General features: G+C 45.7%; 4 protein-coding genes across 6 annotated transcripts; 3 read left to right on the top strand and 1 right to left on the bottom strand.

Annotated features, from left to right (window-relative positions):
* The first annotated feature begins 276 nt into the window (after nt 1-276).
* On the top strand, nt 277-3689 carry LOC115771044 (dynein regulatory complex subunit 2). Its single transcript, XM_030716587.1, has 6 exons — nt 277-417; nt 486-738; nt 817-1040; nt 1920-2312; nt 2368-2541; nt 2591-3689. Exons 1-6 carry the CDS (start codon nt 277-279, stop codon nt 3011-3013), a joined length of 1608 nt encoding a protein of 535 aa, XP_030572447.1. The 3' UTR covers nt 3014-3689.
* On the bottom strand, nt 1035-1762 carry LOC115771050 (odorant-binding protein 59a). The gene is made up of 2 exons (XM_030716601.1): nt 1376-1762; nt 1035-1316 (listed from the first exon to the last, which is right to left on the bottom strand). Exons 1-2 carry the CDS (start codon nt 1760-1762, stop codon nt 1056-1058), a joined length of 648 nt encoding a protein of 215 aa, XP_030572461.1. The 3' UTR covers nt 1035-1055.
* Nucleotides 3690-5145: 1456 nt separating the features above from the next.
* LOC115771027 (protein sax-3) lies at nt 5146-11918 on the top strand. 3 transcript variants are annotated; one of them, XM_030716575.1, is made up of 17 exons: nt 5146-5322; nt 5387-5508; nt 5574-5754; nt 5844-5962; nt 6040-6493; nt 6556-7035; nt 7100-7182; nt 7247-7407; nt 7662-7743; nt 7807-7977; nt 8038-8130; nt 8191-8389; nt 8447-8721; nt 8784-9084; nt 9150-9376; nt 9435-9784; nt 9877-11918. In XM_030716575.1, exons 1-17 carry the CDS (start codon nt 5178-5180, stop codon nt 10667-10669), a joined length of 4236 nt encoding a protein of 1411 aa, XP_030572435.1. In that variant the 5' UTR covers nt 5146-5177; the 3' UTR covers nt 10670-11918. The 3 variants fall into 3 exon arrangements, with proteins under 3 accessions (XP_030572435.1, XP_030572428.1, XP_030572419.1); XM_030716568.1 differs by having other exon boundaries at nt 9874-11918; XM_030716559.1 differs by having other exon boundaries at nt 9850-11918.
* A 5219-nt stretch (nt 11919-17137) lies between these two features.
* LOC115758416 (F-box/LRR-repeat protein 14) lies at nt 17138-19154 on the top strand (the record flags this gene model as incomplete). Its single annotated transcript, XM_030699068.1, is given in 1 exon segment — nt 17138-19154. A coding segment is annotated over 1 exon segment (1554 nt), but the record flags the coding sequence as incomplete, so codon positions are not given.
* Between the last annotated feature and the right edge of the window lie 2464 nt (nt 19155-21618).

Here is a 21618-nt window from a genome sequence, read left to right as displayed (position 1 = left end):
GCGTTTAGCCCGAATCAGTTGTCGAGCTTTAATGGGCTTTGAAATGAACAGACGTTAATTTAATGCACGCTCAATTGCTGGGCATTATGTTGACAACCCGCGGGCAACCCCCGGCAACGAGCCGGCGGAGGGTCGTCATGGCAGCTGTCAAACGGGTCGCGGACTGTTTTTGCTTGTTGTGGGCCTGCGAGCTGTGGACTTAATTAGTCCGACTGCTGGCCTTTGAAATTTGATAAGCGGTTTTCAATAAGCATCTATCAATAGAAACACTTAAAAATGGGCAAAAAGGGCAAGGGCAAGGGCAATAAGCTGGCCAAAATGTCCGAGGAGGAGCGTGCCAGATACTTGCAAATGCGCGCCGACATGGAGGAGGAGACCAGGCGACGCAAAATGCAACTCATTGCGCTCTACATGAAGGTACCGACGCACAGATACCCTAACAAAACTACACTTCCCCTCAACTATACGCTCTTGATCCCACGCAGAATAAACTGAAACGTGAGGATGCCTTTTGCCGGCTAAACATGGCCAAAATCAACCAGGAATGGCGTTCCATACTGCGGCAGGTGAAGATACAGGATCTGCGACGTGAAATCGTCGATGTGGCGCAGTTCTTCAAGGAGGGACTCAAACGCAAAAATCAGGTTATACAACGACTCATCGGCGACATCAATACCACGGAGGATATGTACGCCAATCTGCAGCAGTCGCACATGGAGAACATTGACCGGATCATAGGTGAGCTCTGGACACGTGTGATATATGCATGTATTTATTTTTTTTTTTTAAATTTTTTTTAAAAAACCCCAAACCCAGGCATTCACAGTAGCCGCATACAGTTCTTCTGGCGCATCTACGAGGACGATAAACAGGCGGTGCTTAGAGAATGGAAACAGGATGCGTGCATCTTCAAGGAGCTGCAGGCGGAAAAGCAACAACAGCTGGAGTGCGTTTTCTATCAACTAGAGGATAGCTCCGATCGAGCTGTTAAGGACAATCACGAACGCTTCCTGGATCGTGTCGAGGATCTGAAGAGCGGCGTAAGTGCTGACCAGCTAATTAAACAACATGTTGCCATATTCCTCCCAATCATCGCACTGCGCCTTCGCATACTCCGACATGCATTTGATTAGCTCACGCGACTGGCTGCACTTGTTATTGTTGTTACTGTTGTTGTTGTTGTAGCGGGAGTGCTCCAGATAGCGAAAGCATTGCTGCACTGTGTCCATGTAGAAGTTGCGCAGCTCGCGATCCCTCAGATCCTTGGTCAGCAAATAGCTAACCTTGCGCCGATCTGGCTGCCCATTGCCATCCACCTGCAAGAACAGGGCTTAGCCGTAAGTGTGGAGGGGCATCTTGCCTGTGGCTGACCTACCATGTTCATCTCCTCGAAGAAGCACTGTGCCACACAGGCGGCCCCCATGTCACCCGTGTGGCTCACCTTGTTGTTGTCCGTCTGCTTCACGCTGCGCTGCCAGCGATTGCCATAGGGCTGTTGCTGCTGCTGCTGTCGCTGCCCTTGCCCCTGACCTTGGCCCTGACCCTGCCCCTGGCCATAGTCCTGACTATTGTATGAGTTGTCAAAGTTGTATCTGCCATTGCCATAGCGTCTGTCGTTGTCCTCCTGGTTGCTGCCGCTGCGCTGCATGCAGCTGCGCACGATCCGCTTCAGCTCCGAATCGCTGGCGCCATCCTGGGAGCGACACTTGAGGCTGTGTATGCCGCAGCAAAAGCCGAGTAAGAGGAACACCAATAGACGCATCTCAAGCACTGTTGAGCGGCTCATGACTGCACACGACATTTATAGCCAGAGGCAACTGACACTGACGCCCTAATAGCCGCCCGCTTGACTGACACACAATGGTAACATTGACGTTGACTGCAATTCTAATAATTCCGCTTTCAACGGCAATTCTCAGATGCAATTGGAACTGGAGAACATAACGGGCAGGGGCGAGGGCAAGCTGGAGGCGCTGTGGCAGGAGTATCAATCTGTGCTGGCCGGCTATGGCAAGCACATCGAAGGTTTCTACTCGGAGTATGTGGATCTGAAGCAGCGTGACGAGGAGAGCGCCCAACAGATCAGCCAGCAGAGCTACGAGATTGACCATCTGATTGAGGAGCTGTCCAATCTGCGCCTGCTCGCCGAAGAGCAGCAAATCAAGCAGCAGGCCCAGCTGAAGCAGAGGCAGAGCATCAAGCAAGAGCTCACGGAGCGCCTGCGCGAGCTGCGGACTTGCGTCGACAAGGAGTTGGAAACCGAACACAAGCTGTTCAAGCAAATGACCGTGGAGAGCTACGAGGCCATTGAGGTGGGTGCCTGACTGGTCTACAACATGACATAACCTCTACTGATAACCATTTCAGACGCTCAAGAGGCACCTGACCAGGGTCGAAACGTTGTCGCAGCTGTCGCGCATCTGCGCCAAAATGGAGACCCAGCGGGAAAAGCTGTTTCTACTGCCGCAGCTGTCACGTGAGATAATCGAGATACGCGAGCTGAAAACGCCAGTGGAGGATGCAGTCAGCGATCCTCTCAAGGTAAGACGAAGTTTGGAGCAGTCAGAGCAGTTACGAATTTTCAATTCAGGAGGAGGTTGCCGCCTTGCCGCAGATGGAAACCTTTTGGCGGCGCGTCAACAACGTGTCCGTCGACGTGGCTTGCCTTAAGCAGCAGAAACGCAATCTGGAGGCGGACAATGCACGACTCAAGGCAGAACTGCAAGAGTATCTCATCAATCTGAACATTAGCAACGGCTCCAACAGCCACATACACGACTATCTATCCAAGCGGCCCAGGAGCATGTCCGTCGACCGCGTAACCCAGCTGCGCTTGCAGCCCAAGCAGGTCAAGAGCGCGGCGGCAGCAGCGGGCGGACGACGACCGCTGCCGCGACTAGCTGGTAGCTATGTGCCCAGCTGTGAAGCAGGCATCTCGAATACTATTCGATCTCGTAACATGCTCAGGGGCAAGCCTCAGTTGGCTAAAATTGATGTGAAAAAGCACTTCTAAATTTTAAATTTCGGCCCGTTTCTAAAAATTCCATTTAAAAACTATCGAAATTTATGTAATGCACTAAAATGCATCGTTCCCGGAATATTATCAAACGCTTTGTGCTAAGTCGCTGCCCACCGCCCGCTTTTGGAAGGGTGCCCATAAGAGATTCCATAGCCAATGGCTATAGCCATGCCCAAGCCAATCTTGCTGCTAGCTGCCGGAAGTTGTATACCAAACTTTTAGAATCTGGCAGAGATCAGCTCGTAGATATACGAGGGGCATTAATGTCGCGACGTCGCAACAACGACATGACCTGGGTCAAATTAACTTGCAACCTGGCGAAAAATATCAACAAGAAGCCCAAATCTGTGGTGGATTATCTGAGCATGCCGCTCAGGGATTGTTTCGACTTTAAACCATGTCGCATTGGTTATAGGAAGCGAATCCTTTGCTCGGAATGCATCGGGTTAAACACAGGCGATAGTGAACTGAATATCGGTGGTCAAAGAACCAGCTCGCCTATCCAGTTGGAGCCGCAACCGGATAATACGAGCGAAGAATTTCGAAACGAAAGAGTGCGCTTCCAAAGTCTGCGCGTCACTCCGAGAAATCAGCTGAAATCTTAAAGTAACCAAAACTTTTGTAATAGACTGGGACAATACTATAAAACACAGCACAAATTTCATTTAAATTTGTAACGCTTTTCTTTCGATATGGCGCTAGACGACACAAGCCGGCAGCCCCGGTAGTGCTGCCAGATCGTCAAATATTGTTCGCAGGGTATTTTTCTAGTATGTTTTTCGTTGTGGCTCGCATACACGTTTCACATTCACACTGTTCCGCAGTTTTCCACAGACACAACCCATGTCCAATAGTCGTTTACACAGAAATCCGATTAAATACAAATAATAGTTCAAGTTAAATTAATAAAAGTAAGCTGCAGCTGCTGCTTAATTCAGCGCACAAATTAAAAGCAATGGACAAGTGAATTAAAGTCGAAATCAAGCCCGCATTCGGGGTGTAAAAATCGGATGTGTTTTTTACATCTGTGTATCTACCGAATTCAAAGTGTGCGTGTGTGTGTGTATTTGTACGTACGCTACGCACTGTTATAGATACAACAACAAGCCAGCAGCAGCAGCAGCAGCAGCGCTGACAGTTGGAACGGCAACGGGCACGGGAACGGTGAACGCTGAACAGCGGGAGCATATTCTTGTTCTTGTAAAATTACCAAAAAGAAATTTCATTCGGAAAATGCGGAAATGAGGCTGAGAAAGAGAAACAACCCCGAAAACGCAAACGAATTATGTACATAAGACCAAAAGGCAAAAACAACAAGCAAAACGGCAAAAAAAAAAAAGGAGAAAAGACAAACGCTTTGGTCTTTTAGCTTCGATTCAACTTTATTTTGTGATTAATAAAAACAACGAAAATATAAACTTACAAAATCTGTGGATAGAAAGTGTGAGAAACTCAAAAACCCATCAAAATCAAAACTCTGCTCTGCGTTGCGCTGCATTTGGATTGTAAATTTTTTTTTTTCTTTTTGGGCCACGCCGTCGCCGTAGGCGCTCGTTCTTGTTGGGCGACGCGAGATAAACATAAAGAGAGATAAATACAGAAATAAAAAAAAAACCAAATTAATGGAAAAGCATAGACACAAATAAGTATATATAATTTTATTGGTGTTGCGCGCTGAGTGCTTATCTATATGCATATGTCGTCATCGTCATTGTCGCCTTCGATTTGGGTCTGTCTGGGCGCCTGCAGCTAGAGCTGCCTGCATGGAAATGTAACTGGAGCAGGCGTAGAATTATTTTCCGAAATGTGTTCAATGCAGGCCTGAAGATAAAAAGAAAGAAATCAAACGCGGAAATCAGAACGGGCCCCAATAAAAGGTTTGTAAATGTGGCCTGCCACAAGACCAACTCTTTGTATTCAAATACTGCCACACCTCCCCCGCCACATATATATATATATATGTGTGTGCGTGTGTGTGTGTGAGTGCACTTCATTTGTGCTTCTTATTGACTAACAGCTGCCGCATTCTTTGCCATTTTCATTTGTGCCATTAGCCAAGCCAAACGCTAAATAAAAAAAAAAAACAACAATGATTGCCACCACTCACAACTGCGCAATATAATATTATCCATATAAATATTATATATATAATATACATATGCATATGTATATATATCCACCACATCGACATCGATACATCTGGAGCACTAACTATCATCCAGCATCAAACATAAAAAATATGCCCCGGCAGCTTCTACTGCTGCTGCTGGCCCTCATCCTGGTCGCGCTGCCAGCAGCCAAAGGTAAAGCCATCCGCTCCATCCATCCAAGCATATTGTCTAGATCCCAGTCTGTTGTCTTTCGCAGCGCAATATCAATCGCCACGCATCATCGAGCATCCCACGGATCTGGTGGTCAAGAAAAATGAGCCCGCAACACTCAACTGCAAGGTGGAGGGCAAGCCGGAGCCCACCATTGAGTGGTATAAGGTATGTAGGGAGAGAATACTGAAGAGTTTTCCATATATAATATGGTCTCTGTCTCTGATGTGCAGGATGGCGAACCAGTCAATACCAATGAGAAGAAATCGCATCGGGTGCTGTTCAAGGATGGCGCCCTATTCTTTTACCGCACCATGCAGAGCAAGAAGGAGCAGGACGGCGGCGAATACTGGTGTGTGGCCAAAAACCACGTGGGCAAAGCCGTCAGTCGGCATGCCTCGCTCCAAATAGCTGGTAAGCGCAGGCACAGACACCACAACTTGTTAACCCACACTTGCGAATGTTTTGGTACCATGTTTGACACCTTGTTGCTGTCTTTGCAGTTTTGCGCGACGATTTTCGCGTGGAGCCGAAAGACACGCGCGTGGCCAAAGGCGAAACGGCGCTGCTCGAGTGTGGGCCGCCCAAAGGCATACCAGAGCCGACCATTATCTGGATGAAGGCAAGCTAACGCAAATCTTAAGCAACATTTATGCCAAATTTTAAACTGTTTGGCTTTTTGTTTTATTTTGTTTTTAGAATGGCGTGCCGCTCGATGACCTGACCTCGAAACCTTTCGGCACCAGCTCTCGTGTGCGCATTGTGGATGGCGGCAATCTGCTGATCAGCAATGTGGAGCCAATCGATGAGGGCAACTACAGGTGCATTGCCCAGAATCTGTTGGGCTCGCGCGAATCCAGCTATGCCAAGCTGATTGTTCAGATCAAGCCGTTCTTTATGAAAGAACCCAAGGATTTGACTATGGTCTATGGCCAAACAGCTACGTTCCATTGCTCTGTTGGTGGTGATCCGCCACCAAAGGTGCTCTGGAAGAAGGAGGAGGGCAACATACCCGTATCCCGTGCACGTATTCTGCACGACGAGAAGAGCCTCGAGTTGAGCAACATAACGCCCAACGATGAGGGCACCTATGTTTGTGAGGCGCACAACAATGTGGGCCAGATCAGCGCCAGAGCAACGCTCACCGTGCATGGTACGTTGCTTAGCTAAGTATTCCATCTAGATATCCACCTAATTGTTTGTTTTCTTATACAGCGCCACCAAGTTTCTCGAAGAAGCCCACAAATAAGAAAGTCGGTCTCAATGGCCAAGTGCAGCTGCCTTGCGTGGCCACTGGCAATCCGCCACCATCTGTATTCTGGACCAAGGAGGGCGTATCCACGCTCATGTTCCCAAACAGCACCCATGGACGTCAGCACATTACAGCGGAGGGCACGCTACAGATCAGCGATGTGCAGCAGGATGACGAGGGCTTCTATGTGTGCTCCGCTTTCAGTGTGGTTGACTCTTCCACTGTGCGCATCTTTCTGCAGGTCAGCACGGTGGACGAGCGCCCACCACCCATCATACAAATTGGACCCACAAATCAAACTTTGCCCAAGGGCTCGGTGGCCACAATGCCCTGCCGAGCCACTGGAAATCCCACGCCACGTGTTAAATGGTTCCACGACGGCTACGCGGTGCAGACGAGCAATCGCCACAGCATCGTGCAGGGCAGCTCCCTCAGAGTGGATGGTATGGCCTAACAAATATATTTTTATAAATATAGATTATAAAACTTGTTCTTAATCTATTACAGACCTTCAGCTCAGCGATTCTGGTCTATATACATGCACTGCCACCTCGGAACGCGGTGAATCCTCTTGGTCGGCTACCTTAACGGTAATTCAACAGCTTAATTAAAATATGTCTTGTCTGTTTACTAATAACATTTGCTTGCAAACAGGTGGAGAAGAGTAGCTCTGCAACGTTGCATCGTATAGCAGATCCCAGCACCTATCCCGCACCTCCAGGCACGCCAAAAGTGATCAATGTCACACGCACCAGCATCTCGCTGCGCTGGGCCAAGAGCCAAGAGAAACCAGGCGCCGTTGGACCTATCATAGGGTAAGCCTCTTTGTAAACGTGAAATAATGTTTTGATAAGACAGAAAAATAGTTGCTGTAATCGGAAATTGATCAAAATCAAGCCCAAGCTTAAAGAAATTATGGATAATTTCCTGACTTTTTATAAAGACTTAGAATACCTAAGAGCAAGATTGCTTAAATGCTTTGACTTTTTTCGATAAATAGCTAATTCTAAAATGAAATCATTATTGAAATTAATTATATCATTCAAATTGAATCATATATTATTTGCAGTTATGCTGTGGAGTACTTTAGTCCCGATCTGCAAACGGGTTGGATCGTAGCCGCTCATCGTGTGCCCGACACTCAAGTAACGGTGAGTAGGCCCTCTCTTATTGTCTACGATTCCGTTAATCCTTCTTATGTGTGTTCTCCACAGATCTCAGACCTGACATCCGCCACGGCGTATGTGTTTTTGGTGCGCGCAGAAAATTCGCAGGGTGTGTCCGTGCCTTCAGGCCTATCGAATGCAATAAAAACCTTGGGCGAGGACTTTGATGTGACGCCATCCAACGAGTTATCTGCAGCGCGCACGCTGCTGACGGGCAAAGTAAGCAGAACACAATCAGAGCAAATTCAATTCAATGCTTATGATTATATTAATGTACAGGTCGTGGAGCTTATCGATGCCTCTGCTGTAAATGCCAGCGCCGTGCGCTTGGATTGGATGCTTCATGTGAGCGCCAATGAGAAATTTGTTGAGGTGAGTTGTAATCCTTATTAAAATCAAGACTTCAGCAACTAATCTTTATGTATTACCCAGGGTTTGCACATACGCTATCGGGATGCTAGCTCCCACTCGACGCAATATAATGTCATCACAGTGCTTGATGCCGGAGCGGAGTCCCATGTGGTGGCCAATTTGCGAAAATATACGAAGTACGAATTCTTTCTGACGCCCTTCTACGAAACCATCGAGGGCCAGCCAAGCAACTCCAAACTGGTCACAACCTTTGAGGATGGTAAGCATCAGCAATATTCCTTTCGTTTATGACTGTGTTAAATCTGAGATTGTTTAGTACCCTCCGCACCTCCGGATAATATACAAATTGGCATGTACAATTTGACTGCTGGTTGGGTGCGGTGGACGCCGCCGCCGGCACAGCACCACAACGGAAACCTATATGGCTACAAGATTGAGGTTAGCGCCGGGAACACCATGAAAGTGTTGGCCAATATGACGCTAAATGCGACGACCACATCGGTGCTGCTCAATAATCTGACCACAACGGCCGTTTATAGCGTGCGACTCAATGCGTTTACCAAGGCCGGCGATGGACCTTACTCAAAGCCTGTAAGTGTGGTCTTTGTTGCCTCTAATGTTTGCTCTTGCTATATGCTGTGGTCTCTCTGTAGAAATCTTTGTATATGGATCCTACTTATCATGTGCATCCACCGCGTGCCCATCCCAGTGGCACACACGATGGCCGTCATGAGTCTGGAAACGATTTTACTTACCACACCAATGGCATGGTCAATACGGAGCCCAATAATGCCAATCCTACGACACATCGCAAGAACACAGCATTTCCCCAAGGCACCTGGGTAATGGTGCTGGTCATCATTATACTTCTCGTTGTGGTGGTGTCCACAGCAACAGCCATGGTATACTTTAAGCGGCGGCATCAAATGACCAAAGAGCTGGGTCATCTGAGCGGTAAGGCAAGCAATTAATATGGTCTCTTATATATAACTCATCCTCTTCTCCTCTTCTTTGGCTAGTGGTAAGCGCTAATGAGATAACCGCACTGAACATCAACAGCAAGGAGAGTCTGTGGATAGATCGCGGCTGGCGCACTACGGACACGGACAAGGACTCGGGTCTGAGCGAATCAAAGCTGCTGTCCCATGTCAACAGCAGCCAGTCCAACTACAATAACTCGGATGGCGGCACCGATTATGCCGAAGTGGACACACGCAACCTGACCACGTTCTACAACTGTCGCAAGGTTCGTCCGTGTTGCTGCCACAACATAAACTCTAGCTAATCGGCTTGTTCTTCCTTAGAGTCCCGACAATCCTACGCCCTATGCCACGACCATGATCGTGGGCACGTCTTCCAGCGAAACCTGCACCAAAGCAACCTCGCTAAGCGCTGACAAGGATTCGGGCACACATTCACCCTACTCGGATGCATTCACGGCACAGAGTGCTGCAGCTGCTGCTGCGGCTGCTGCTAGCAACAAGTCGAACTATTTGCAATATCCTACTGAATCGATTAATTGGTCAGAGTTCTTGCCACCACCACCGGAACATCCGCCGCCGCTGTCCTCCAACTATGGTTATGCGCAGGGCTCGCCTGAATCTTCGCGCAAGAGCTCCAAAAGCGCCGGCTCGGGCATTTCTACCAATCAAAGGTAAGTTGCATAACTGAAGCAACAAAAGGAAGGACCATTTAAATCCCTCCCTCCTGTTCTATCAGCATTTTAAATGCCTCTATACACAGCAGCTCGTCGGGTGGCTTCTCTGCCTGGGGCGTTTCGCCGCAGTGCGCCGTGGGCGCCTGTCCCCAGGAGGATCTGTATAGCAATCCACTGAGTGCTATGGGCGGCACACAGAATCGCTACCAGATTACGCCCACCAACCAGCATCCGCCGCCATATCCGCCCTGCTTTGGCACCAATGGCGCCGGCGACATGGCCTCACGCAATATACATATCCACTATCCCACACAGCGACATGCCGTCAGCGAGTACCAGGCCGGCTTGAATGCGACGCGCTGCGCCAACAGCAATAGAGCCTGCAACAGCTGCGACGCTCTGGCCTCTCCCATGCAGCCACCGCCGCTGCCGCCGCCAGCGGAGGGCTGGTACCAGCCAGTGCATCCCCATGGCAGTCAGATGCCGCCCACTGCCTCCAGTCACCAAATCTACCAATGCTCCTCTGAGTGCTCGGACAACTCGCGTGCCTCACATGGCCACAGCAAGCGACACCAGCAGCAGATGCATTCCGACAGCAGGGCCGAGCACAGCAGCAGCAAGCGCTCCGGACAGCGTCGACAAGCTGCACATCTTGCCCAGCAGCAGCAGCAACAGCAGCAGCAGCAGAACTCCTGCGCGGAGAGTGAGAACGAGAACATGCTGTCGGGCTATGAGCTGCATCAACGCAATTATACGAGCGACTGCTGCAACAGCTCACGCGAGGGCGACACCTGCTCCTGCAGCGAGGGCTCCTGCCTGTACGCCGAGGCTGGGGATCCCATGGGACCGGCTCCGCGCCTCATGACTGCTAAAAATACTTAAACTGGTTGGCTAGCGTATTTACATAAAGGTCCGATGGGGATTCGGTCTTGCGTAGTATTAATATAGCATCTAGTCCGACATTTCATTCATATCGAACCTAGCACACGATACTATACAGCATTTTATATAACAAGAACTGTGCTGCGCGCGCACCCGCGCCCGCGCGCATCCCAAACATATAATACGCAAACTCTAACGAAACCGAATACGTACATACACTCACAAAAATAAGAGAACAAGAAGTAGAACTACTTAAACTACAATCAAGGTGCACAGCTCGAATTATGATCTTAACTAATTGGTACTTTGTGTGGGTCTTAAGCAAATACGAATTTTAGATATTACAACAAAAAAAAACTCAGTAAAAACCTGCACAGAGCGAAAGAGAGATCCCAAAATAATGTACTTAAGAAGGGAATGCTGTATAATATGCTTCCAAAAAACAAAAAAAAAACAAAAAAAGAAAGAAAAGGAAGACAACTCGTTTAAATTGATAAACACGAAATACGTACTCAACAAAAATAATAACAGTCAGGCCATAGAAAGTACCATAAATAACACTTTTGATAAATCCAGAACTAGTTAGATATAAACAATATGTATACAGTTAGAGTTGGCTGGCCCCTAGTCATAGGCTTGAAATAACGTTAGTAACATGTACTCACAAAACTCTTTCATATCTACGATCACAATCGAGCGTTTATCAACACTATGTTCCCTGAATTTGCATTTACATACTACTTATATAGAGAAGGAAATTACGAAGGCGACGTTTAGATTGAGAACAATGAACGGCAGTTGCAATGTTTAATGGTTAGTGCTTTTCTATAAAACTGAAAACTCGAAAAACAAAAAAAAAAAAAGAAATACTTCATAAATAACGACTTGACCTAGTGCTTAGTAAAACTTAAACTCTAATTACTAATTATTATGCTTAATAGGCAGCATATACATAAATAGCTAAAGCCAACACTTCGGTGCCATCGAAGACAACCTCCACACACACACACACACACACACACACACGCATACATACATACAAGCCACTGTCCGATCTTTAACCTGTTTACGACCCCTTGAACCCTCCGGCCGTTCGCCTTTGTGTGGGGGCTCTCCATAACGTACATACATTTTTACAAGCTTGCATTTGAAAAAGTCTAAAATGTACCTGTGATATATATAACCCCATTAAAGTATTTTAATATTATTAATTTTTAGTTTTCTTTTTTTTTTTTTGTTCTTAGCTTGGTTTTACTTTTTTCTCACACATTTTTTTTCAAGCAACGAAAACCGCACACACATATGAAATTTTTGGGTGTTTTAAGAGCAAACATAGCATAATTTAGAACTTAGGCACGTACGACATTAGAAATGCAAAATATATCATCATCCCAAATAAAATAAAGAGCCCAGTGAAACGCGCTGCTTCGGCCAGCCGAAGAGGTCGCACACTTCTTAAAATTTTCGAATCATGTTTCGATTCTTAAGTACCCGAAACGGTCAGACAAATGAAGTGTGCGGCTCCATTGCTTAATAGTATAACCATTTGGACTTAATTCAACGAATTGAAATGTTTAAATACACACACATAATATTTAAAATAATAATAATAATATTTAGCATATAGCACATAGAAACGCGCATGTATCAAACTATGAAAAATCAAAAGAATGCTTTAGCATATACACACAAGCCACTTCCTTGCGTGCACCCTCCTACTTATATCCCTAGTTCGTTGAGGTGCTCATGCATGTAAATATACACTATACTACACTACACTACACTACACAACATATTTATGCCCCCCTGCCATACATACATAAACTAAACTATTATATTATTGAAAGCCAACTAGCTTGAGTTGAACTACACTTCCGTAGCATAATGAAGCCTAGTTGGGCTCTTGGGTTTTAATTAATTAGCAACTAGTTATTAACTACGTACATACGAGTATTTTAAAGTCATAGAGTAAACGAATTTTAAGATTTAAAATGAAAATCAACATTAATTTCTAGTGCATAATAGTATGCCATATGTAAACATTTTTCAAAAAACGAAAAGAAAAACGAACATAAAAACGAAAAGGAAAAACTGACATAAATCTACTTACCATACATAACATAAAAAAAAAAAAAATATATATATATATATATATACACATATAGCATTTAAATTACATAAACAATAAAGGAACATTTTACATATATGTGGAAAACATTAAGACTATTTAATAAGTGTACTTAAGACAGTCAACTAATATGTTTTATATCACTTACAACTCTTTTTTTTTTGTTTCATTTTCTTCTTTTTTAAGATAATTTGAAGATCTTTTTCTACATTTATCTTTCCCGTATGTCATCTTCCCCGTTCGAAGCTCTTTCTTCTTCTCTTCTCTTTGTCCATTTGGTTTATTTTGAGTTCCAACTCACTTTAGAGAACTTCTTTAACGTACTTATTAAAATTGTTCCGTTTCTCAACTTGTATCTCATAGATCTGAAGAACTGTTAAGTTCTCGCAGCAGGAGTTTTTCCACTAATGTTTTGTCAGTTGTGCATCCATCTTTTACCAGCTCAATCCCTAGAGCAACGCCTGTTTTCAACAGAAAACTGCGGAACTTGGCACTTGAGCCAAATGCTGTCTGCCAGCCACAACGTGGTTTCAGTTTTCAGTTTTTCCGCATAGAACAGAGATTACCGAGTGGTTCCAAAAACCCGGACAAGTGTCCAGTCCGGCAATTGAGCTCTAATGCAGCTGTCTTAGAGCATTGCAAAAGTATCGAAGGCTTCCCAAACTGGAACTCAACTTGAGAATATAGTTAAATGTGTGATTGATCATGCCGAAATCCCGTGAAATCCCTTCCTGCTTTGACAGAAAGAATAGACTGCATTCCCGCGACATATGTATGCTAGGAACCATCATCTCGAATCTTAATGCGATCCGTCACAGTCATTGTGAGACGCCGCTGTCGGTCCCACAATTTGTTATCAAACTCGGCTAACCCTTCGAGCTGGGCATGCGGGCTAACCGAATACAAATTGAGGCCAGATTTCGATTACAACAATTAAAATGAGTAGCGGCATCTTTGTTTGACAATCCCGCAGTACTTGTTGGGTTAATTTGCGTGTACTTCTAAAACTGGATCAATTAGAAACGCAATTAATCAATTTATATATAATCATATTACATAAAATCGTTTTATTATGCACTCTGTAATTGCATAAAGGGGCATAAGATACTTTGTAGAGCAGTTCTATAATCATATGTTAGCTATCTGAGGGGAGAGTCTGAAGATCTTCTGAATATATTTAAAGCCTAGATAAGATAAAATAGATCATGCTTGATCATATTTTGAATTTATTGCTGATTATGATTAGCTTAAAGATTTTAGGATCGTCTGGATATATCTTATAAGATGATGCTCTTAAAGCCTTGGCTAGATCAGAAGATATCTTCGATGCTCGCATAAGATACTTACTAGCTATATACGAGTATCTGATATACTTGAAGATCATATTCATATCACATTCTTAAATGTTTTGTTCTTTAGATTCTTTACGATTCTCTAAACATCTTTGATCCTTGTTGAACCAGATTCCAAGATATCCTTTAGTTGTATACCGAAGCCAGTTATTTTTACAGCCTGGTTATATTCTAGCGTGAGATCTTTTGAGAATACTTCTTGGTTATATGATGTGCACATCTTGTCCAGCTGCAAAGAGTACCAGGAAGGGCCAGAAATACCGCCCATAAATCAGCAACAGTCTTTAGAGCCAATAAAGCAATTTTCAGTGTGTAATCACGCATATGCCCAGCCTCATATATAATAAACTGTGTGTGAGTATGTACGTGACAAGTACAGGTATTTATGCAGATACATACAGATGTGTGTATCTTGTATCTTGTGGTTTCCAGTTATTGGGCTCGCCGCGAAGAGAGTTGGCAATGGGGTCGCGGTCGCCTGATTTGCACTTGTTGCGTGGGCTCCCCTCTGGGCACCTCGCCCACAAATGTATTGGATGCTTGTCTCTATTGCGTGTTGCACCTTTTCCGCAGTTACACAAAGATGCTGCCGCTGCTGCTGCTGCTGCTGCCTACCTGGTGCAGCTAATGATGATCACAGTCTGTGCGAAAGGCAGCCAAAAACCAATCGATTATTATCTGCCGCACTATATATTTCTTTCGAAGTTCCAGCGAACAGATTATTTTTCGCTGCCAGCGACGCCTTGATACGACCACGTCCCCGTGCCTGTACAGAGATTGGCCCTGGCCCTGGCCCTTTGGGCCAACCGGTTTGACAGGTAGAAGCTAAGCAAAGGTGAGCGCAAAAGAGCGTGAGAGACAGAGAGAGAGAGAGGGAGACTGAAAGAAAGCAGCTCGTTCTCGCTCTGGCTCTCGGCAAGGATAATCTGGATAGCTGACTGACTGTACGAGTCCCTCGGCCTCTCCGGAGTCTAGACAATGGGCATGAGAAATCAGCGTAGGCATTTTCCTTTTACCGTTTGCCCCCAGCACGAAACGATCTCGAGGGTGCGTTCGTATGCGGGTGTCCGTCCGTGTGTGTGTTTTCCCCGGGCAGGTAGCGACGCAGATTTTCCCAATTCCTGATGCCTGATCCCTTTTTTTCTTTTTGTTTTTAGAGACGGCGGCGTTTTCCTTGCCTTTTTAAGGCTCCGTTTGGATTCACAATTGTGTGCGTGTGTGCGTGTGTGTGTGCCTTGCTTTCCTAGTATCAATAACAATGCGTGGCCCGCTATTGTGGCTCGGCTTTTGTGCTACGCAGCGGGTCTCAGCTCTGCAACTCGAGCTGCCTTTCGGATTTTTGTGTGCGGCAACGTTTTGGGAGATATCGTTAATATTTTCTTGGAAACCGGGATTGTAGTGCGTCGCCGACGCCGACGCCGACGCAGACGCAGGTAGCGACAAGCACCAACATGAAACGATCACAGATACACACGCACACACACACACACACTGTCACTTGGGCACAGATAAAGATACAGGGGCAGGGCAAGACAGGTACCTGCTCACATGATCGTGCCTGAAATGCATTGCTGCAGCACAACAAATGCATCGGAGTTTTGGCATAAATCTTAACCAAGTCTGGACTAGAAAATGCGAAGGGAAATGCTTCCTTAAGAACTAATTTTTATATGAATATCAACATTAAAATGTAGGAAAATGTAAACTAAGTTAATTTGAAACATAAAAATACCCTGTAGACCGCATAACTCCTGAAAAGGAGTGAATCATTTTCCATGTTTTAAATTTTTATTTTTTCACTAAGAAAATGTTCTGCTGTTTTGCATAATCCACAAATATTTCCGTTTTCTTTGCTTTCCCAATGCTTAAAAAATATATAAATAATAAATATAAACATTTTATTCGACAGGGGTATACACTAATATTTAGCATAAATCACAGAGATTTTCTAGTTTTCTTTTCTTTCTTAAAGATAAATAAATAGCAAGAAGAAGAAACCAAATTTATGTTGCATTTAAATTTAATTGAATACATAAATTTGTATATATTGTGCGAGCTGTCTGCCTCGAAAGTGTTTACAAAAATATAGCTGCAAGTTTTTCTTCCATTTGCATTGCAGAATTTGTTTTATTTAATTTCAAAAATATATAAAATATAAGGCCCAACATTGTTTAAACATTTCCCTAAGCAGAAACGTATTTATATAAGCAAAAATAGGTATTAAAAAAGAAGCAGCATCTAAAAAGTGGAGCTGCATAGAATCTAGCCTTAAACCAGCCAAAGATAACTCAACGCGCAGCTCTAATTTAGAGAGAGAGAGAGCGAACGCGCAAGAGAGCGCCATTACCTGCTTGCCTATTGCTGAATTTAGCTGCCTGCCATTGCTGTCGCGCTCAGCGTACTTGCGTTTGTGTTGGTGGCGTGCGTGTGCATGTGTGCGGCCGCTCATTTATTCTGTCGCTTTGTCGCACTGTGGCTCATTCTGTTACTCGCCATCGAACCGTTCGGACGTCGCTGCGGAACTCAATTGTCGTGGTCCGGTTTTTGTCTTCACTTGAAGCTCGTTTAACGCTCGTTCGCCAGTGAATAATATAGATAAAAAAGCCGTTCATCTGGACTAAACAACAACTGGCTTCAAGCAAGTGCATCCGAAATTCGTATTTGTGCAGTGCTCATCTAGTCCCCTAGTGCATCCATATAAAGCAACTGTCGCAGCAAGCGTAAAATGCGACGCACATCAAGTATTTAAAGTTTAATAAAGTATCTCAAGAGTGAACACAAGCGGCAACAACAAAAACAACGACGAGTCGAGGAACTCGTTGCAAACTCGAGCAGAAGCTGCCACATAGAATGGCCACCAACACAGAGCTGCTGCCCTTCCATCATCAGACCACAATCTCGCTGCAGACAGCCGCCGCCCTGACCAACTATCATGGCGGTGGCGCCGGCGGAGGTGGAGGTGGTGGTGGCGGCGGCGGTGGCGGTGGGGCTGCAGCAGGCGGCATGGCAGCCGGCTCGGCGGCCGGTTGGAATATGGACGAACTGTATCAACAGACTGAACTGCCCGGCTTGACACGCAACGCCCACCACCTGCTGCGCTTCACGCCCTACGCGCTGCACCATCGGCCGCAGCTGCAAACGCTGCCACCTGCGCTCTACTTGCAACATGCGGCAGCCGCGGCGGCGGCAGCAGCAGCGGCCGCTGCAGCGGCACATGCCCAGCATCATCATCATCACCATCACCATCATCAGCACAGAGCCGCCTCGCCGGAGAGCCCGCCGCCCGTGGAGGGCACACACATCAGCAATCTGTTCCCGGAGCTGCTCGAGCAGATCTTTGAGCATCTGCCGGTGCGGGACTTGGGGCGTGCGGCACAGGTGTGCACCGCCTGGCGGGATGCGGCCTATGCGAAGAGCGTGTGGAAGGGTGTCGAGGCCAAGCTGCATCTGAAGCGCTCCAGTCCGAGTCTGTTCAATTGCCTGGTGCGACGCGGCATTAAGAAGGTGCAGATCCTGTCGCTGCGACGCTCGCTCAAGGATCTGGTGCTGGGCGTGCCGGCGCTGACATCGTTGAATCTCAGCGGCTGTTTCAATGTGGCCGACATGAATCTGGGACACGCGTTCAGCGTGGATCTGCCCAATCTGAAGACGCTGGACCTGTCGCTCTGCAAACAGATCACGGACACCAGTCTGGGCAGGATTGCGCAGCATCTGAAGAATCTCGAGACGCTCGAGCTGGGCGGCTGCTGCAACATAACCAACACGGGCCTGCTCCTGATCGCGTGGGGCCTCAAGAAGCTGCGCCATCTGAATCTGCGCTCCTGCTGGCACATCAGCGACCAGGGCATCGGCCACCTGGCCGGCTTCAGTCGCGAGACAGCCGAGGGCAATCTGCAGCTGGAGTATCTGGGCCTGCAGGACTGCCAGCGGCTGAGCGACGAGGCGCTGGGTCACATAGCACAGGGTCTAACCTCACTAAAGTCCATCAATCTGAGCTTCTGCGTGTCGGTGACGGACAGCGGACTGAAGCATCTGGCGCGCATGCCCAAGCTGGAACAGCTGAATCTGCGCTCCTGCGACAACATCTCCGACATTGGCATGGCCTATCTGACGGAGGGCGGCAGCGGCATCAATTCACTGGACGTCAGCTTCTGCGACAAGATCAGCGACCAGGCGCTCACCCACATCGCCCAGGGCCTGTACAGGCTGCGCTCGCTGAGCCTCAACCAGTGCCAGATAACGGATCAGGGCATGCTGAAGATTGCCAAGTCGCTGCACGAGTTGGAGAATCTCAATATTGGCCAGTGCAGCCGCATCACGGACAAGGGCCTGCAGACGCTTGCCGAGGATCTGTCCAATCTGAAGACCATCGATCTCTATGGCTGCACACAGCTCAGCTCGAAGGGCATCGACATCATCATGAAGCTGCCCAAGCTGCAGAAGCTCAATCTGGGCCTCTGGCTGGTCAGATGATGCGTTCACCATGACTGCAATGCCTGTGCCGCCGCCGAGGCAGAGAAGTCGGCGCAGGCTAACGCTTAGGATGCCGCACACTCTGTCTGTGTCCGTGTGTGTGTGTGTGTGTGTGTGTGCGTGTGACTTTTGTGACTTTGGCTGCGTCTTCTACTTCTTTTTGACTTTCGTCTTCCTACTCGTCTCCTTCTACCTGCGTGCCGTGTTGCATGTCTGACGTGAAGGCAAGGCACGTAATTACACACACCAGCACACACCCCAACACACACGCACACACACACACATTCGGAGTTGGGCAGACAACTAAGTTAAAAAAAAAAACAAAAAAACAACAAGATACACTGAAAACTCATAGCTTTCGTTTGCCATACCACACGCTGTACTAAATTTTTTCGTACGAATCGAGTAGAAAACGAAACAGCAAAAGCAACAGCAGAGACAGAGCGCAGGCGAGCGAGCCAACGATGAAGGAGGGAGTGTGGGGGAGAGAGAGAGAGGCAGAAAACAACAAACGCCAACAACAAAAAGCAAACAATGAACACAACACACACATATACATATACATACGCAGTCACAAGCACGGCAACGGCAACAGAAACAGCGACTGCGACTGCGACTGCTACGGCTACGGTGTCATGGAGCTGAAGCTCGCTCTGGTCTAGTGTGTTGTTGCTGCCGCCGCAGGTTCCTAAGGGGCTGGCAGCGGCGCACTTGTGGGCCTGTGCGTTACGTTGACGGGGTATAGGTTAGCAGGGGGGAGGGGGGGCGACGCGTCAGCTTACACGCACGCAGCGCAGCGGCAGCGATAAAAAGAAACGAGAGAAAAAAAAACACGACTGCAGCTATGGCCGACGGCAGCAACAAAGTGCATGGCGATGGAGACGCGCGATAAGCATAGCGCAAGAGTAAAAGAGAGAGGGAGAAAGAGCGCGGGCAACGCAGCGCACACACACGTATGCATATGCATAAATGTGTGCTTTGCTGTGTGTGCGTGTGTGTTTGTCTGTGTGTATAATGCAGGCCGCAGTTAAACAGATGCAAATAAATTTAAATAGTTTATTTTAATTCACGCTTCGGCAACAACAGAAACAACAGCGAAAAAGTAGAAGCAGAAACAACAAAAGCCAGCGTCCTCCAACACTACAACAACAACAACAACAGGCGCAGCAATGGCGGCAGCTGCGACGCCAGCAGCGACGTGAGCAGCGCTTTAAGCTTGCCCGCAACGGCAACAACAACAGCAAAAACAACAACAACGACGACGACAACGACTACAAAAAAAAAAGTTTGCTCTTTGTTGGCGCTCTCTGTCTCTGCCTTTTGTTAGAAATGTTTTTTTTTTTGTATTTCTATTTTTTTTTTTGTGTATTTGGCCCAACGAGATTCTTTGTGTTGAACTTTATTTTTTGTTTTGTTTGCTTTTGTTTCGAATTTGTTTAGTGCAGCGTCGTTAGTTATGCCGTTTAATTTAGTTGGCGATTAAATTTAAAACATGTTAATAGTAGACACTTAACGCAAATTTAATAAATTTACATTTAGTTTTAGTTTTTAACTTGGTCAAGCAACAATTAGTCAAATAACTCAACAACTTTGTTTACTAGCAAAAAAAAAAGAAAAGAAAAATGAAAAACAACAACAACAAAAGAAACGTTAAAGAAAATTCTGTAAATTTTTTATTGTTTAATTTATAAGTAAGCAAAAAGTTAAAAAACAAAACATACAAAAAAACAAAAAAAAACTATAACGATTGAAAAGAATATGTGAATTAATTCTTTTTTCTATTGTGATATAAAATATATATGTATAAACAAAAACAAACAATTAAATGCTAAAATACAAGAATTACGTAATTTTATTTTTAACTAAGCAAAGACAAACTACAAACTAAAAGAATTACAACAAAAACGAAAGAAAACAACTATAATAAAAACTATGTTATATAGTAGCTATATGTTAAGTCTAGTTTCAGCTCTGTTTCGATTTTAGCTCAAGTTCCCGATCTGTCAGTTTTGTTGAACCTATTTTTTGATTTCAGTCCAAATGCAATATTTATAAAGGCCTTATTTCAAGACAGAAATATCTTATTATCATTATTATTATTATTATGTAACTATGTTGAACTCTCTGACGTTTCTTTGAGTATCCAAGTTTAGCATTAAGTTTAATATCATTTTATTATTGATATTTTTGTTGTAGTTTCAGGCGAATACACACACACAAACACACACACACATAGAAAAACACGAAGAAACTGAAATAAAATTCAATATGTAAAAATTAAAATAAACAAAAATTCTGCTAGAGTTCTTGAAGCGCCTGGGGGTTGAATATATATGCATCTATATATGTACATGCATATATATATATAAGGTAGAGTTACGGCAGGAGCTGCAAAGGAATGCAGATGCTGCCGCCAGGGGGCAAGTTCAGTTTCGGATTTCGCATGCAACATCAGTCAGCGCCAGTCTACCCCCAACATCTTCTCCAGCAGCAACTGGCTCCTGCTCCCGCCTCCTTCTACTCCACTTGTCTCATTTAACAAATGCGTTCGAGTATTTTGCTGTAGATTTGTTTTATGCCAGCATTGTGCGTGTAATGAACAAAAGGACGCCACACTAATGCAATTGCAATGCAATGCGGCAGCCATCGATGCACATTTAAATACGCACACACACACACACACACACACACATATTAACATAGGCATGTATTGACTACATAAGGATATGCCTATGTATCTGTAGCATATGTAAACGACAAATGCGGTTATGCAACACACACACACACACACACACACGTACAGCTGCAATTTATATGTATTGCAATTATTTATATTGCCTTGCATTATGTATCCGCAACAGCGCAGCAATATATACACACACACATAGGCATTTATATATATAGGCAAGCACATATTGAGCACGCACACACACATAGACATAACGGTTTTACTTGCTTGCTAACTGCTTAAATTTGCATTAAATGTGCGTATGCGT

This window comes from Drosophila novamexicana, unplaced genomic scaffold (assembly GCF_003285875.2).
Source record: "Drosophila novamexicana strain 15010-1031.04,08,12 unplaced genomic scaffold, DnovRS2.1 tig00000008-arrow-pilon, whole genome shotgun sequence".
In the NCBI taxonomy this organism is placed as follows: Eukaryota; Metazoa; Arthropoda; class Insecta; order Diptera; family Drosophilidae; genus Drosophila; species Drosophila novamexicana.
This window is presented reverse-complemented; position numbering and strand designations above follow the sequence as displayed.

What these genes read in the sequence shown, in the direction of transcription:
- LOC115771044 (XM_030716587.1), top strand. Translation starts at nt 277, where the DNA reads ATGGGCAAAAAGGGCAAGGGCAAGGGCAATAAGCTGGCCAAAATGTCC. An exon ending in AGAGCTACGAGGCCATTGAG is followed by an intron (nt 2,313 to 2,367) that starts GTGGGTGCCTGA and finishes TAACCATTTCAG; the next exon opens with ACGCTCAAGAGGCACCTGAC. An exon ending in CAGTCAGCGATCCTCTCAAG is followed by an intron (nt 2,542 to 2,590) that starts GTAAGACGAAGT and finishes TTTTCAATTCAG; the next exon opens with GAGGAGGTTGCCGCCTTGCC.
- LOC115771050 (XM_030716601.1), bottom strand. Translation starts at nt 1,762, where the DNA reads ATGCGTCTATTGGTGTTCCTCTTACTCGGCTTTTGCTGCGGCATACAC. An exon ending in TCTTCGAGGAGATGAACATG is followed by an intron (nt 1,317 to 1,375) that starts GTAGGTCAGCCA and finishes CTGTTCTTGCAG; the next exon opens with GTGGATGGCAATGGGCAGCC.
- LOC115771027 (XM_030716559.1), top strand. Translation starts at nt 5,178, where the DNA reads ATGCATATGTATATATATCCACCACATCGACATCGATACATCTGGAGC. An exon ending in ATGGACCTTACTCAAAGCCT is followed by an intron (nt 8,722 to 8,783) that starts GTAAGTGTGGTC and finishes GTCTCTCTGTAG; the next exon opens with AAATCTTTGTATATGGATCC. An exon ending in AGAGCTGGGTCATCTGAGCG is followed by an intron (nt 9,085 to 9,149) that starts GTAAGGCAAGCA and finishes TTCTTTGGCTAG; the next exon opens with TGGTAAGCGCTAATGAGATA.